The sequence below is a fragment of the Ylistrum balloti genome, unplaced genomic scaffold, assembly GCF_031769215.1.
Source record: "Ylistrum balloti isolate Yb309-2 unplaced genomic scaffold, AGI_CSIRO_Ybal_v1 Utg369760, whole genome shotgun sequence".
Classification (NCBI taxonomy): Eukaryota; Metazoa; Mollusca; class Bivalvia; order Pectinida; family Pectinidae; genus Ylistrum; species Ylistrum balloti.
This window is the reverse complement of record NW_026781959.1, coordinates 260,420-280,040: the sequence shown is the minus strand read 5'-3', so window position 1 is coordinate 280,040 and position 19,621 is coordinate 260,420. Positions and strand designations below refer to the sequence as shown.

At 33.9% G+C, this 19,621-nt stretch overlaps 1 protein-coding gene across 1 annotated transcript; it reads right to left on the bottom strand.

Moving 5' to 3' along the window:
• Positions 1-4,115: 4,115 nt before the first annotated feature.
• On the bottom strand, positions 4,116-5,377 carry LOC132543631 (uncharacterized). Its single transcript, XM_060207147.1, has 2 exons — positions 5,323-5,377; positions 4,116-4,771 (listed from the first exon to the last, which is right to left on the bottom strand). Exons 1-2 carry the CDS (start codon positions 5,375-5,377, stop codon positions 4,116-4,118), a joined length of 711 nt encoding a protein of 236 aa, XP_060063130.1.
• Positions 5,378-19,621: the final 14,244 nt, after the last annotated feature.

Here is a 19,621-nt window from a genome sequence, read left to right as displayed (position 1 = left end):
ATAACTAAATTAATTTCATAATTTTCATAAATTTGATCTGAAGGACGTCAATTAACAGTGTCAATCCTCAATGTCGCAAGCGGTTTACGGCGAACGCCCTGGATAAGATGTCAAACATCTAATTTTCAATAAAAGTTTAGAATTACTGTAGAGACAAATAATTTCACAACGAAGTTGTTGCTACCTCCAAGGAATAGTAAGTGATACTAAGAACTTCTTTTATTCAAGAGTGCCGACGAAATCAATAAAAATGGAAAAAAACACAACTCTGTGGAAGAAACTTTCAACTAGTATACTCACAATTTTGTTTAAAAATTTGTTTTTTGTTTGTTTGTTTCTTAACTTGTAACATTGCTTGATATTATGAAGAAAGTATTTGATTCGCATGAATTCGAAATAAGATTTGTGAATAAAGGGAAATAACTCTAAATAGTAAAACAAATTTTACCCTGTCGTTTAAGATAAGATGCCATGTCCACGAACAATTCAACCAAGGTATTTATACAAAATACTCAGTATTATAAACCAAGTAATGTATACATCATACTCAGTATTATAAACCAAGGTATCTATACATCATACTCAGTATTATAAACCAATGTATCTATACATCATACTCAGTATTATAAACCAAGTAATGTATACATCATACTCAGTATTATAAACCAAGGTATCTATACATCAAACTCAGTATTATAAACCAAGATATTTATACATCATACTCAGTATTATAAACCAAGTAATGTATACATCATACTCAGTATTATAAACCAAGGTATCATACATCAAACTCAGTATTATAAACCAAGATATTTATACATCATACTCAGTATTATAAACCAAGTAATGTATACATCATACTCAGTATTATAAACCAATGTATCTATACATCAAACTCAGTATTATAAACCAAGATATTTATACATCATACTCAGTGTTATAAACCAATGTATTTATACATCATACTCAGTATTATAAACCAAGATATTTATACATCATACTCAGTGTTATAAACCAATGTATTTATACATCATACTCAGTATTATAAACCAAGGTATTTATACATCATACTCAGTATTATAAACCAAGGTATTTATACATCATACTCAGTATTATAAACCAAGATATCTATACATCATACTCAGTATTATAAACCAAGATATTTATACATCATACTCAGTATTATAAACCAAGATATTTATACATCATACTCAGTATTATAAACCAATGTATTTATACATCATACTCAGTATTATAAACCGAGGTATTTATACATCATACTCAGTATTATAAACCATGCTGTTTATACATCATACTCAGTATTATAAAACCAAGGTATGTATACATCATACTCAGTGTTATAAATAACATTTTAACAGGCTGTAGTCTGTCAGTTTTATCGGATAGATGATTGGATGATGATAAAAGAGAGCTACCAATGGTTCATGGTAAATGATATATATAAATAGAGAATAAGTTTAACAATCAACAAATCACAGATGGTTGTTCTCTCCATCAAGGTTTCTTTAGATATGTTGTATTGAATACAGGAAGGAAGTTTAACGATTGGCCGAACCAAATAAAGACTGTGGAAGTACTACCTTATATTTAAATCGATGTCGTGGTTTCACTATTCAATACAAAATACATACAAGTGCATTGATATCGTTCAACACAAATACACTGATAAGTATCTTACAGCTGTTTCATCCTCCCTAAGTATGGAGCCCAAGGTGTGGAATTCTGGAGAGACTGAGAAAATCATTGGTGTGACAGTGTTAGGCAAGTTTACCTATTCTTTGTAAATTACATTTCATTGGAGCGTATTTTCAGCAATGATTTTTTTATTGTTTTTATTGTAAGTTCAGACGATGTTGGTTTAGCAGTGGTAGATATAATATAACAGTTGTTTCTTTATAATAAGACATAGAAGACCTAACATCCTTTAGGGGAACTTACATTCATTACTGATACAACAAGACCTATTCGATCAAACTTAAAACCATCTTATTATTCTGGTACAAACTATGCAATGTTTACTTACATTTTGCACCGATAGTAACTTTATCTAAACTAACAAAGAATATTAACCAGCGACTGATAAATTTATAAAGTGAACAATTTTGATGGTGAGCCGTCGTTGTTTAATGAGAAGAATATATAGTTATAATGACCTTGTAGTGAAGACGGGCTGGATGGCATTGGTCCTTCATTACTGTGTTGGTGTTTAGCATGGCATGGAAGTCATACTATAACAAATTGTTTAAAATTATTAATTATGTTTTCTTTAAACGGAACCAGCCAACTTCTAAGATTATTTCCCAAACTATTTCAAATTCCGAGTCAGTTTTATAATAAGAACCTGCGTTGATTTTTGATAGTTTACAATCCAAATTTGTTAGCGTAACAAAAAATCAAGAGAGTATCAACATGGCAATTTCACCTTTCGAATACTTGTTAAACGTGTGAATCTTTTATGTGTCTTGCCTTTGTTTCGTAGATATTGAGTTTTTTTTAATTAAGATTTTGTTTAATTTTTGTTTCCCCATGCATCTCTTGTGACCAACTACTTTTGGGCTGTCTATTGTGACGAACTGCTTTCGGGCTATCTATTGTGACCAACTGCTTGTGGGCTATCTATTGTGACGAACTGCTTTGTGGCTATCTATTGTGACCAACATTATTTCGATTGTAAGTAATTTCTTGAATAAGAAAAAACATAACCAAAATATGCAGAATAATTTCAACAGTTCGTGTACTGAGTGATGTAGAAGTTTCAGTATTGAATCACACAAGGTACATCTCAACAACAAAAAACTCAGAAACACAATTGGAATTCAACACGTGACATCGTTTAATTACTCACCAATCCAATTACTCGCCAAGGTTGTCAGCGATGTAATGGTTGAAGTGAAAAGGTGTGGCGACAGAAAGTGTAACAATATTAGATTTTGTCTTTAAAACAAACTGAGACAGCAATTGTGAAAAAAATAAGTAAACATATCACATTCTGTCGACATAAGACATCACATTCACCACAGACTTTCTCTATCACACTTTAATTAAGTATATTGAATTGATCGTTAAAATGACATTTAACTCAATATTTGTCATGTTAAGGTTAAATTAATTATTGTCCACACAGGCGAACGCCCTGTAAAATGTCGTAATATTATTAAACAACGCGTCAAGCGTTGTTTTAAGTGAATGATATATATGCACTGTAAACAAAAGGTAATCTGGTCTGTATCAGGAAACACTTAAGTATACATACTGCTCGCACAAATTATATCAGACATATCAATCATTTTATAATCAATATATCACTCAAAATGCCATTTTTGATTCCATGCATAACTCAACAAACATTTTTACATACAAAAACTTTGTATTTACATCCATATGGCATTGTTACAGTAATATAGCCTCCACATAAAGGTTGTGACCTCATTTATCATCATAATTCCTGACAGAACAAGGAAGCATTCACATCATTTCATGATAAACGCTAATTAAGTGGAATACTCAGGGTATTCATTTATCTCTAACAGAGCGCTAATGAATTCTTCTGTAGAAGTCAAACCCTCAGCGTTGAGTACGCAATCCGGCCATCCACATTACATGTCTATTATTTGGAGGAAAAGCCAATGGTTCAACATTGAAGACGAAGTCCGAACACCCACGTATGGGACAATTTATTGAAATATGTTATACCTCCTTGGTCTGGTGAATTATTACTGTCAAAATGACATATATTTAGGCAATACTGGTTTTATTATCACAATTTCAGCTTCTAACACTAAAGTAATCTCGCTCTGACAATCAGGTTCAAGTCTAGTTTTGACTTTCCTGATAAACTTGTATTCGTCCTCCACAGTTTTTCAGATTTATTCCATTAATACTGATTTCTTGTTAGAAAATGTTTGGATCAATGTCCAGAATTAAAGAACAATCTATAGTCAACCAATTCTGGTGATAGTCTTGGTTTCAATCCTGTCCATGGGAAGAATAATTCGGCTACGTTGATCCGTTGATGTCCCAAATGCAAATGAGTAGAGAACACATCAGTTTAAACAGCAGTCCTATATCACTAACATTCTAGGTTCTTGGTTACATCAAACTTGAGCCCCTAACGTTGAAACACTTTGAATCTCCATCACATTTTTTTCTTCTTTAAAGGTCACACGTTTATCAGGAGATGTTGCCTGCTTTTTTGACCCACCTTTATCAGTTTTCTTCCCTGGTGTCTTTGGTGGCGCAAGAGATTTTGCAGGTTTTTGCGAGTTCTGTGTTTTTGAAGCACCTTGTTTCTTGGCCTGGGCAGATATTGTACTGTCGTGAACTTTAGAAGACGGCTTATTTTCTGATCTAGGGGAGTATTTATCGTTATTTTTGTTTGGGTTTGGAGCCTCTCCCACATTGATTACCACACTCCTCTCTTTGTTTGTATTATTATTGGTCGGTTGTTGAGAGTTGGATTTTTTGGCTTTTGCTGACCAGACCTGAAGCATGCTTATACTATTCTTTTTAGGTCTATCTTTCTTTTTCATCTGTATGATGGCCAGTCGAGCCCGGATGAGTCCTTTGGTGTGGTCACTTATGTCACTGGCATCATCACGGAGCACGTGCCGATCGTAACACATGTCGGCTATTTTTGCGACCACGACGGAAATGATGATGGCGGCGATGACGATACAGACAGTTGCGATGAGTTTGATCGAAGCATCGTATGCTGATCCGGAAGAGCTAGACGAGGACGTCGTGTTGTTTCCTATAACAAAAATACAATACTGTTTTATCGTTCTTGCAACAATAAGGCAAATGGTACTAAAATAGATATTAAGCATAGGGTATTATATAACACACATTATTACTTCACAACGCTTAATGATGCAATGAACTAGAATGTACTAAACAGTCGATATAGATCTGGATGACAGATAAATCTACCGAAGTCATCTGATAACAGGTCATTGCTTACTATCATATATTCGTGTAATGTTTTTCTATCTAAAACAAAAAAAACTTTGCGTTTTAATTCCCCCCTTAGGCAAATACTGACATCAACAAGTTCAAATTCAAAAACAACAGATATGATTTAATCACTAAAATCGTAATATAGTTTTTAGTGTGTAGCGACATTCTTTAGAGATCCGATGATTTACTCGATTCGTTTAAGATAAAAATTGTACACACTGATATGTAATTAAGAGGTTACGTGGCTCTCAATCAGATTTCATAGAGACCCAACAGAAGTCTCTCCTGCAAACGGGGACAATGATTACAGGAAGGTTTGTTTGTAACAAGATTCCAAGCACTGACTGTCAGATCGACGTCTAGCAGTCAAGTTGACAAATTTGGTAATTTCGAATGTCATGACGCTAATGATGAATTAATCGGACTAAAGGAAATTTTGTCTTAACTTTTCATTAGCTGTAGCATATTTGGTAGTCTCTTAAGACATAAAAAAAAAACTTTGTCTGGTTCGTGCATGTTTGCATGCCGAAATTCTAAATGTATCAAAAGTTACCGTCTTACAATTTACAACACCCTTAAGTCTCCTTGGTATCACCGGAAACATTATATAGTCAGTCATTTGATAACAAAAGTAATTTTCCTACCAAATTACTAACGATGGTAACAAGAATTGCCCCCCTTAAACAACATCTCATATATACGATAACTTACAATGGTAATAAGGATTTCCGTCTCTAAACAACAGCCCATATATAGTACCATGTATTTCAATGATAACAAAAGTTACTTCCCTTGAATAACATAGGACGCATAGCAAATCTGACTAATAGTAAATAGTGGAACAGGTTTGGTATAGCGTCTTATTCGAGACAAAGTCAAAATAAATGTGGAAACTGAACTTTTCTCCAACTTACTCCACAAAAAGATAAAAAGAAAAATACTAAAATCAGGACAGAATATACAACAGAATCGCAAGCTCGACATCATCATTGTCATTAGTGTGTTAATGATAAAAATAAGATTTGATTTAATTAATTTATTTACTATCATTTTAAATAGATATATCTCAAATAAGTCTTAATTATATGCTAATAGATATTTTAATAAAATCGTAAATCGTACATGCATCGAATGTACTATAGGCCCTATAATCCGACTTACCAATACCATTTACAGGTCATTAACATAGAGCTTAACCGGGGAAATTTCGCCTTGTATTGTCAGGATTACAGATAGATTCTCGGAATGTTTTATTTAAAAGACATGAGCACTAGTTTCGTTATATAACTTGAATACCGAATCAGGTATGATAGTAAGAAGGATAAGTCAAAACAGTATAACTAATTTGGATTTTAGTGAACAGACTTGCGAATATATTTGATGAAATCTGTTGTCTCAATTTTCTCGATACCTACTTCATACATATCGAATCTCATAAAACAACGACAAAGACACATCGAGCTTGTTGAAGTCATTTTCCATTTACTTTCTTCTCATTAAAACACTACGTACCGATTGACAATTCACTAATATAATGTTGTCCCTTATATTATAATCAGGTTAATCAAGGCAGAGGTAGTATAAGGAGGGTTAGGTGGTAAGGTCGAGAGAAGTCGTCATTGGTGTTGACAGGAAATATTTCTGTGTAAAATTGAAGCCAGTCTGGAAACATCTCATGCAAGTGTTTTGATAAATATTCTATTGTTAAGTGTTAACTAAGTAAGCTATTCGATCTCACTGCTGAAAAGGCATTTACTATATTCTATATAAGACCAACGTATTTTGAATTGACATTATAATCGAAACACATTAACTGTGAGTTTGCTGAATAATTGCCTTTTAGCAAACAAATAACTGTTTACATAGTCACGTTATCTACGCTTTTGTCTCTGGTAAAGGAAAGGGGTTAGAGTGGTTCGAGAAATGCATGTGGATGAAGTCTGTTGGAAAGTTTTTTGGTCATCATAATGATTCCATTTGTAAATTTTCACTTTCCTAGCGCTATAGGAAGTAAAATGCGTTCGGTGCTCATTTCGAGAACATGACATTAAATTACCTAGATGTACATGTCATTATTGAAACAAAAGACAGGTAGCCTCCAGAAACATACCTTATCATATTTTTACTATTTCTACTCCGAGTATAACTCTCCTTCTTAAAGACATTTCTTTTGTAAATTTTTAATCAATTTTAAGTTTTAATTATAAATTTCAAGACATGACGCCAGTTAAATGATGTAAATTTTGCTTTGCGACTTAGTGCATTAAAATAAAAGATAAATAAAACATTATGTGTTTAGATGATACTATGTAGACGTAGAGAAGTAAAGATCTCGATATATTACGTGTGATTAGTTTTACGAGATCGACATAATCAAACTTTTTTGTCCAGTTGGTCGTTATAAACAATGTAGCGATGTTTCATTTATGTATCAAAGAAATGTTATTTTGTATTCATTGTCACTTTTATCATATTCTTTTTTAACCTGAAACATCTTCCTCTGGTTTATGACTTAATATTGAATTCCTCGCGAATTACAGACGGATAAACGAAAGTAAACTGTTAGACGACAATAACAAGTAGTACAAACACGACCTCATTTTAAACTTAAAATCGCTGCAACTGTAGCAGATATCAACTATAATAACACGAACACTCTATAGGTAACAATAGCATTATACTGAATCGATAGCGATTTCTGAGTCAAATCTAAATGATTGTTACATCTTATTTAGCCAGAGACTCCAACCAAATATGAACATAGATGGTGATAAACCCATGAATATTTACTAAATGATGGCTATGTGGAAAAGAAGTTTAAAAAAAATTGTTAAAATATTGACATCCTGTGAACTGTCAGGACGATGTATGGACGGGCGTCCAGGTGGACACCTACTTGAACACAGAAGAATATGCCTTAAATCTCGATGAAACTACATGTAATGAAAAATATCGTGAAAAAGTTTTAAGTCCTAACTCTTATGCAAATACAAAGGTAAAAATATGGTCAGATGTTATATATCTAATATGGTGCCATGAAGATGATCAGACTTTCTTCTGATGAAGGAGTTTTTTAGAGTTTACATAATACTATCACCTTGCGGAGTCTTCTCACCAAGGTCTGAAAACAACATTCAGCTACTGTCGTAATCGGATTTTTAAAATTCTGTACTTCGCTCAATATGTTCCATAAACATTCCCTACTTGATACAATCTATAAAACGCAGGCATGAATAGAAATTAATCAATCTGGTAACGATTTTAGTCGATCTAAGTCACGACCTAGAAAGGCCAGAATATTTGGTAATCGGGTTATCAAGTTTAAAACCCTCAAATACATACGGTGCAGGATATGGAGCCTACAATGGGTTGTTTTGTGTGAGACAACTTGTAAACCATTTCACGGTAGATTCACATTGCTTGAATATATATCAAGTAGCAAAACCTTTGAAATAATCATTAAAATAAATGAGTTTATCTCCCTTTATCAAGTTTTTCCGTTATTCATACGTATCGTAAATTGACAAAACCAATAACTGTATCATGTTTTATTACTTAAAGAGAGGATACAACTTGATGAAAACTAGGTATTCAAGCTGCAAAATTCTTTTACAAACTAATAAGTTCTTTTACAGGCAATATATTCTCTATTTGAATGTTTATTAATTTAATTATTTATTTTGTTAGGTCTTTTGCACCGTAAACAGTTACAAACATTTTGAGTCGGGGTGTCATTGAAATAGCTGTTTGTTACCCTGGTGAACGAGGAAGTCACATGCCATCCAAGGCAAAATAGGGCGAAGTGTCTTGACCCACCACCACAGCATAGGTCGGTCTGTAGTAGCAAATACAAGTTAATTCGGGTAAGGATCGAACTACATACCGTCGATTTCAGCCTAAGATTGGAAAGTATTATGGTCTCCTGACTGCGTTATCCCCTGCCCCTTCCTCTCCACCCTAATCTCGATCTAAGTAAAATTGTTCTTAGCAAAGAACTTAAATGCACTTAGAGTCTTTCGAATATCAAACACGAACGATGTTCTTACGAACTTATAATTCAAGATGACAAAATTCATAAATAAGCTCAAAAGCATTTTTCCCGGAAAGAGAGACGCTATCAAAAAGAAAACACAATGACTGGGTAAGCTACATGATTAATCTATAAATGGGTATGAAAAACATATACGTGTCGTTCTGTATTACCTTTACAATGTATCTGGATATACAATGAAAAAAATCAAAACAAAGAAAATATCTCTATGTTAATATAATATATATAAATTCTCTGAGCTATTAGGCAAAGTAATGACAATAGAAAGATTTACATGGGGACATGAATAACAAGACCATATGTTTTGGAAGGTGGTGCGTCTTCTACTTCAAAGACGGCATCCGCAACGTGAAACCTTGGTCAATTCAGGTAAGTAATGACACGTTCTCAAATAAGAACAAGATAAACAACAACAGAATCAGTAGGCATATTGTCGAGCATCAAAAACGTCCAGCTTCATATTGCACAAAAATTAGAACAGAAATAAAATATTGAGATCAATACGACGACCGTATTATTTGCATTAAAAATCTGAGTTACATTCTGCCAGTTGACGATATCTTGCACGGAAATCGTGATATAGTGACCAACTTTGATAAGGTTTTCACTAAATGCAAACTCCCATAAAAAAACAATCAGGGCAAACAAGCTATAAAGCATGCTCTTACCTTAAAGATACCTTCGACAAGTATCATAGTACATGTATTATCAACATTGACGTCATCACTAAAATTAGAATCAATCGCAGACATGATTTTGACATTAATAGCCAACTTATATGTAAGGTGGATATTATCAAAATAATTAGAATCGATCTTACTGATACTTTAACCAGAAGTGGGCATTGAAATAGAAATCAAGTGTTTTGATTGAGATGTACAGGTAAAATGAAGTGTCAACACGTCCTCAATGTATCGTAGGTTTGAGAGGTCGTGGTTGTGCCGTGGATTAGGATCGACAATTAGCGGCAGTGTTCCACAGAAGACTATCAGTGTTAAAACTTAAATTGCTCAGAATGTATAGGAAAATTAAAATAATGACACTACATTAAAACCCAAGGTCACGTAATGGTATCATGTTTTATAATGGCAAAGATTTTTTTCAAAATATTGCGCACGTCATTGCAGGACTTGAAGATAAAATGTTATCCTGAAGAACTTCGATGGCTAATGCCAGCTTATTTTTATGACTATGTTCTTACAATTATTCTTTCGAATTCAAGGTTGCTTATAGTGAGACTGTTTATTTCGTTTTATCACAATTAGAGAATTCTTTTTCAAGAAAGTTGAACGGCGGTACAAACATATGTGAATGAAATCAATATTCCTGTATGGTCAACATATGATATTTACAAGTCGCAGTTAATATTCAAGGAATTGTTCCCAGTATCACGATTTTCATTCAAGTTGTTGGAAACTCACTGACAAATTCAAAACACGGGGTTTGGAGAGATGCACGTTGATGGGGAATATGGGGAGGTTTCACTGTAGTTATAATGGTTTCTTCACGACTGTTTTAGTATTATGTGCTATGTGCTGGACGTAATTGATATGTTAGTTTGCCTGTTGGTTCCGTTGTTGTATACCTTGTTCTCATTTGAGAATGTGGCATTACTTGTTGGATTGCCCAAGGTTTTCATGACGGAAGTCGCCGATGAATGGGAAGGCGCTTACCATTTCGGAGCACCTGGTCTTATTCTCCTATTACTTTTCAGGAGTCTCCGTGTATTTTATTCTTTTGTTCATTTTTTGCCCTAGTTTCATCGATTTTGTGTTTAAAATGTGATTATGATAACATTTTTATTTCTGTCACAAATTTATACATAAACATGATAATCCAACTAACGGTTGGATTTTTCGTACATCATAACAGGAATATACAACAACTTATCTATATTTTCAGCAGGTCATCATTGTTATATTCTGATAAATTGTCGACATCTGACAAAGTAACAAAAGAGTATTCCAAGTAAAGCATGTTTAGGAAAGCGATTCTCAAGTTTTGTAGTCGGCATCACGGAATCATCGGTATTGTATTTCATGGAATACATGTTTCGTCCATAAAATGAACGTCGTTTTTCTTCCTAAACATTTGATCTTTTCCCGGGAGTCACTGTGTAAATACATTTTGTTGATGTTTTGGCTATGTTTGAATGTTATTGTCCTCTTGCATTGAATGTTTACGCAAAAACAAATTTAACAAATTGTGTGTAAATGATACATAATGTAAATCACGCGACTACAATTACAATCCAGTGCGACATATGGACATATAGTATTTGGTAATCTGGTTCCTTGACACACGAACCAGATAACTGTTATTGTGTTATCTGATTTGTTTGACGGATACAATGTACATGTGTTAGAAATGTCACCGACTATTGTAGGATGGTGAAGCTTCCATCTGTAAAATATCGTTTTGTCACACTTTTTGTCCCGAAGGTTTGATGTAACCTGCTTAAAGAGTTTTAATTCGTTCGAAAAGTGGCACGGTTAAAAAATCACAAATGTCTTGATGCTGTTCTAAAATTATCAGACCAATAAAAAATACGAAATGTATTGAATGCATGTGGCTAGTGCTCATTCCCATCAATTTTTAAAATTCTTTTTTACTTTTCACTTTTCTTTCATTTCATTTTTCATTTTTGACTACCTTCAGTCGCCTCCTAGGCTTCGAAATTTAGGCCCTAAGATTCACTTACAAGTCCTAGAAGGATGTAACAGTCGTATGATACAGTTTAATTCATTGTTTGACTGTACTGTATCTAACTTTTTATTTGTGTTATCTTTAGGTTTGGAGACGAATTTCGTCAATCTTCATTTCCTCCCTCAACCATCGTGTACTTGAACAAGACTGCTGCTCGTAAATGATATGATAATATTGTCTGAAGTAAAATATTTTGTGGACAGCTTGGTTAGTCTGATAAACACTTGATTTTATCATGATCTAAGCGGTTTTACCTTTTCTAATGAAGTGATCATTCAAAATTTAAAAACAACGAAATATAATTTATCATGAAAGTGATGCTGTAAAAGTATTATTCTCATAAAGCTTTGTTAGTTTTATGTTCATTTTATGTTCATTTCAATTGATATCAAAAAGAAAGAAAAAAAGAAAATCTTCCTTGGTTCCGTTTTATTTCGGCCGTTAAAAAGCAGCGTCACGTATTTCTTACAAAGACCGAAAATCATACCATCATTGTATTTACAGTTTTTTTTTTGTGTTTATTTTTAACATCTCGTTACAGTGATGTTTTTTTTAAAAATATGATTCCTGATAAAGCCAAGGACTACGAAAGCCGATCGATTTTTTCCCGCAATACCTCCCTCGAAACCTTATTATATGTACAATGTATAGCTGTAGTGACACAATCAGTAAACAATCAGTTATGTTGATGAGCTTATATAAAATATAAAATCAAAATACAAACAATTAATTGTTTAGATAAAGTAGATCGTATCAAAGTTTTAGTTAAATATTCACATGCGTCCAAACGCATCTATATTGATTAGACTGGACTAGGTTCAAACATTCTGTAAGATACACGTGAATATCAAGATCATTAATCAGGACAGAATGAAAGCACGTGTATATAGGGAGTAAATAGGATCCAAACAGAAAGAAGGTTTCATTGTCAGGTTAGAGGACTGGGTCAATATTTGTAAAGGTCACGTGTTAGTATTATAATAGCATCAATATGGGCTGACTGTACAATATACCTATATGGACCCTGAAGTAGATACATAATGGTAGTAACGAGCCATTACCATGAAAGGCGAAGCAATAGAGAGATTAGAAGATCAACACTACTGGACTTCATACAATGTTACCCTTGATTCATAGAACTTGTCTCGACTAATAGAAAGTCACCTTCAGAACATTATTCAGTAGAAATAAGTTATTTCTACTCTTTCTAAGACATATCATCCCATACAGATATTTGATATGTAAATAAATCTGTGTGAAATATGACGAGTGTGATATGGTTGTATGTTTGTCACAATTACAATGATGTCGGCAGCCATATTGGCGTTTTTAATATCACGTGATGCCACAGACACAGCATGTGTCCAACGTCAGGAATGTTTTTTCCATACATGTACTTGTATGGTATATTCCCGGATTACACATCTGTATGATAAACAAGTACCTGAATAACACATCTGTATGATATACCTGTATGACACATCTGTATGGTATACTGTTGACATATCTGTATGATATACCTGTATGACACATCTGTATGATATACCTGTATGACACATCTGTATGGTATACCTGTATGACACATCTGTATGATATACCTGTATGACACATCTGTATGATACATCTGTATGTCATATATGTTTGATATAATGTATGTCACATCTGTATGATATACCTGTATGACACATCTGTTTGATATACCTGTATGACACATCTGTATGATATACCTGTATGACACATCTGTATGGTATACTGCATGTCACATCTGTATGGTATACCTGTATGTCACATCTGTATGATATACCTGTATGACACATCTGTATGATATACCTGTATTACAAATCTGCATTATTTGTACCTGCATGAATCCACCTGTATGTTAGATATTGTTATGGCACCAACTGTATGATATGTATACCCAGACAATGCATTTATGTGATAGATACAGTATGTGTTCGGTAGGAATTACAATTCTTCATTGTAGACTTCCACTTTAAGTAAATGCATGTTTTTTTTTTACTCCATAAAATTACAGATGATTGCTGCGTGAATCAAAATTTCACGTTTGATCCAAAACCATACTACAATAATTTAATGTTACCTCTCATGTGTAACATGACTTAGCGGATCGTCGATTGGCTGGAGGTTCCCATTGTTTCCATGGTGACGCAATAAATTGACTGCAGCATATATGTCGTAGCATCACACAGAAAAAGAGACGGAGAGCATTGCCAATTTATTTACATATTTATCAATCTGATGAAATGTGCATTTTTTTACAGAAGTATCCAACTCTGAAACAATTAAAATTTAATTTCTCAAACTCGTTTCAATATCACGAGACTCATATAAGATCTGCATAAAAATGGATTGAACAATTTTATGTTTTAGTGCCGTAAAATCTCACCAGATCTACGACGGTGGATTATAGCAGAACATTTCAGTTTTAAAGGCACATGTTTAGGAATGAAATTATTATCCATCTATTAGTCGCCATAATGTATTTATGTATATGTTCACTGTAATCGTATTTGTCAACTAGAACGCTTAACTCCCTACTAATTGTTAAAAACCGTAATCATTTATGATAGACTTACAAAGGAGAAACACACCACACGTATACACACACTTGTATATACACATAAAACATGCCAGCAAACCCAGTCATCCATATGTTAACATCTTCAAAGTCCATTTAAATTGAAAGCTAATCCAAATTTTCTTGGGTAACCAAATGTATTTTGAATGTATTTATAGCCTACGCAATGTCTGTAAATGTAAGAATTATTCGGACTGTTGAAGTATCACCGACCGACATTTTCTGACCACTTTTGTCCATACCTAAAATTGTCTCATGATATTTACTGGTCCGCTTAGAAAGAATTATACAAAATTATATCCAAAATACCGACACGTTTGCTTCTACAGGCTGTTGTTAATGATCACGTGACAGGATGATAAAATGTTTTGTCATAGAGAATCTGATCAGCTGATATGAAGAACTGAGGCTGTGCTTTGTCAAGGTTCAATACAGTTTTGAGTTTAAAGATTTCACATGCATATGTGTCTATAAACTGGAATAATCAATACATTGAAATGATTACGAATATGCATTTTTAAATAATGTCTGAGAGACAGAAATACATTCTGTGTTTTGTTTTATATTTTCTATAGACCCTGTCTGGTCGATCGAGGCGATTCTACTGTAAACAATATCAGAGATAATGGATGATGTTCCAGTGAATAACATCGTCGGTTACATAATGAATGTTTATATGTGTAGAAAGGCCACTCTGTACATCTCTTGCTGTCAATAAGTCGACACAATACGACACTTTGAATTAAAGTCAAGATCGCAACGAGATAGAATAAATTCATAAATGTTCTGATTTGATGTAAACACACACGATCACGGGAAATGCGGTGACTAGAAAGTCATCGTCAATACTTGGAGGAATATTTGTACTTAAATGATTTCAAATCGAATGCCCAATCTCGATTTTCAATCCTCTATATCAATACCGAAGTCGGTGGTTAAGAGCAAAAATATAACAAGGCGACAAAATTAAAAATTACACACAATAAATTCCCTCCACATGAGTCGCCTCTAACCACTGATACAACAGGTACTGTCCTCGAGCCTGCATGGGTTGATTTCTTGGGTTATTCAAAAGTAAGAAGACAAATGAAATATTTCGCTACAAATCTTTCGTTGTGTTAAAAGGGGGAGGGATATTTACAAGCGGTTATGCCAAATAATGATGGTAAATATGTAACGATGTGTCATGTTCAAGGGTCAATGACGAAACAATGATTTGTCAATATATCGTAATTTATGGAAGCTAGTTAAATCGACTTTAGCCAAGGAAAGTATTATCCTTTAATCCATGATTGTTACAATCATACACCAAATATATACAGATTGATACGTTTAACAGCACTACTGAAATATGATCGCTAAAGCTTGATTTGGCGGGGCCTCAAACAACAAACATACAAGATATACTTTTTAAGGGATATGTTACATCTTATTTATTTCCTTTGTGTTGTTTTGTTTTGTTTATCTTCATGTTTAAGTATTCACGTGCATTTTAATGTAGCAAGGATATTCAAATCAACTGAGAATAATTGATAGCATCTGTTTAAAAACAGCGGGATAATGTTAACTTTACACCGTCATACAATGTTATAGACGCGAAGAAGTACAGGGGAAACATCACAATATTTATATCTCTTAAAATAATTATGACATAACGAACAAAGCTTTGAATAAGTAAATCTACTACGACTTGCAGACACTTTGTTGGGAGATAGAATTTTACTAGATACAAACGCGACAGGTGGAAATGGAGAAAATCATGCTGATCATTGGTTGTTCAACACAGTAGTCTGTCCTGCTCCTTATTTCTAGAGTACTTATAGACACGGATTTCTTTATATCGATAGACTATTAACTATAAACCGGTAAGATATTGGTTATATATTTTCAAGCTCTTCGATAAATTCAGTAAAACGTGGTCGAAAGAGATCCAGGGTTCTTTCCTTTGGGTATTAAACTTGGTCGAAAAAGATCCAATGTTCTTCTCTTTGGGTATTAAACATGGTCGAAAGAGATCCAGGGTTCTTTCCTTTGGGTATTAAACATGGTCGAAAGAGATCCAGGGTTCTTTCCTTTGGGTAAGATAAGGCTACGGACTCTGTTGTCGGAGCTGCTAGTACTACAGATAAGTTCACGGTACGAAATCCTTATATCTTGTGGTTGTCGATCAGGTCTGATTTTATCAGTATTTACGTTCAGTACATTGTCTATACATGTACAACTGCAAGTCAAACGTGCGGAAAAGGTTTATGGTTTATTGTGTATTTCTTTACTGAAGGGTTGTAAGGTCTTTTATCACGTGCGTGCTTTATAATACGTGTGCTTTGTAATAAATGTCTGCTTTGTAATACGTTTATGTTGCGTAATACGTGTGATATATGTAACACGTGTGAGATATGTAATACGCATGTGCTTTGTAATACATGTGTGTTTTGTAATACGTATGTGCTGTGTAGTACGTATGTGCTCTGTAATAGTGTGTGCTATTGTCTCTAGAGATTGAAATTGTCCTAACGTTTTATTAAGTATCATTAGAAAGGTGTGCCATTAAACCATCGTCACAAACTTAAAACATTTGTAAACAAAGGTGTGACTGGGCCATTTATAACAAAACCTCAGAGCAATACAGGTATTCGACAAAATAAAGAACATAGGTTCACATCAAAAGTGAATATCGATTCTCTGGAAGGAAAATCTTTGTCCAATACTGTGAATAGTATTTACAATATAATACGGTGGTTTGTTTACTCTAGTATAGGGTCGATCGAGAAGGGACTTCTTTGTATGTTGTTCTACTGCTGTTTCTTAAGATCTTTATACTTGTTTTATAACGCGTTTTATTTCGATTTCATAATCCTTGTCTCAGTCCAGACGAATAAAATCAAATTTCTATGTCATGACTTTCACTGAATCATAATGTGTGTATATTCTATTCTACCCCTGTCTGATGTTTTGTCCTACAGACATGTAGACAGTCTCGAACGCAACACGTCTTGTAAAGCGTTATTTTATACGATGTTTATAGACTATCAATAGGTCAATTATTTCGTCTGTTTGTATACATCGGTTAAATATTATAAATACAGGTATATGACATACTATATATACACTGTCTGTACCGGTATTAACAAGAGAGTACAGAGAATTTGTACACGAAACTAAAGGTTACATACCACGTGCAAATATTGAACAGGTATATTCAGGCGATACACTATGTATACAGGTATATACAGGTGATACACTATGTATACAGGTATATACAGGTGATACACTATGTATACAGGTATATCCAGGTGATACACTATGTATACAGGTATATACAGGTGATACACTATGTATACAGGTAGATCCAGGTGATACACTATGTATAAAGGTAATACAGGTGATACACTATGTATACAGGTATATACAGATGATACACTATGTGTACAGGTGATACACTATGTATACAGGTATATACAGGTGATACACTATGTATACAGGTATATACAGATGATACACTATGGATACAGGTATATACAGGTGATACACTATGTATACAGGTATATACAGGTGATACACTATGTATACAGATGATACACTATGTATACAGGTATATACAGGTGATACAATATGTATACAGATGATACACTAGGTATACAGATGATACACTATGTATACAGGTATATACAGGTAATACACTATGTATACAGATGATACACTAAGTATACAGATATGTACAGGTGATACACTCTGTATACAGGTGATACACTAGGTATACAGGTATATACAGGTGATACACTATGTATACATGGATATACAGGTGATACACTATGTATACAGGTGATACACTTCTTCACGTATTTTTTTTTTATCTAATTCACAATTTCTTTGATTCACCGATTCCCGAATATCATGTTTGGGTGATGACAGAAATTCCCCTTTTGATAGAAATCGACTGATGTATTCCGAAGAAATAAGTTCCCTTATTGAGAAATCAGTTTATATCTCACGTGCGTGACCTTTCGTTTAAAGTACGCAGCTCGTACGTGAGTGCATGTATTATGTGATTTTGTGATATTAGAGACATCTACATATGTATATTGTGTATTGAACGTGTACTTTTTGATGAGATATAAAAAGTCAGGCAAGCAAACATCAACCTGGGTTAACTACAGCCAAACATTAGCACACAACATTGGGGATTTAAACGGCACGATTTCGTATGCTTAAAGACTTTAAACTTATATAGACATAACGACTATACAAAGTAAATGTCGTTAAACCAAATTGGTACATTAAAATGTTTTGTTGTTGTCCTGGATGAACGTAATATAGGGTGTTCGTATTCAGCTTGATGTAATGATATACAAGGCAATGATGATTAAGTCCGTATTATATCGCGGTGTATTGTAACAGGAATGCATTCCCTTATTATAGTCTGGTGTCTTTGAAGAACTTCTGGTGTCAGGTGATCGAAAAATACCCCTAATTTGGTCAGCATTTTGGCGATTATTAGCAGTGTACTGGAAGTTTATAATAGACATTTTTTGTGTTTTACAAAAACATCAATAGCTCAAATAAATATATATTTGTCTGATCCCCTGACCGTACCTAAGTTACCGATACATATATTTACACCACAAAAGTCAATGTAATACCTTGTTTTTATCACATACCTTGAACCAGAATTATCTGTAGTAGAGTCCAAAGCGATATGATCCATTCTGTGCTATGCAGTAAGCCCATCCTGAGAAACGTATTCTCCGACTCGACAGGATAAATCCGAACTACCTCCCATCTACACAAATCCGGCTCACGCCTTCATTGTACTGTCAGCCCACCAGCTGTACCCCGGGTATCAGATTCAGCCCCCGGATAGTACATACGGGCTCGGACTCCGTCTGTCCAAGGGTAGATTCCCTTAGATACAGATTTAGAACCTGAGGACGAATCTTCCAATCACAATCCCAATACGAAGCACGCAGGAAGATCGGGCACACTAAATCGTACTCAATTCGACTTCTCCATATCTGTTTTTGAGTACGTTAACACTGTAGATATATCTACAAATATACCACAGACTAGATCATTATTTCCAATACTTGATCTAGCAATGAAATCTTCAAAAATACCTTTCGCTAATTCAATACATGAATTAACCCTGATACCGTAACCCGGCCGTCGACAAAATGATTTCCAAGCACAACACCTTAATGGTAAAATAACACAATATCTATCTAATTATAACTCACATTCTACCGTGAGTATATCTGCACGTTGACCAGGTAGAGCACCACAAACGAAAT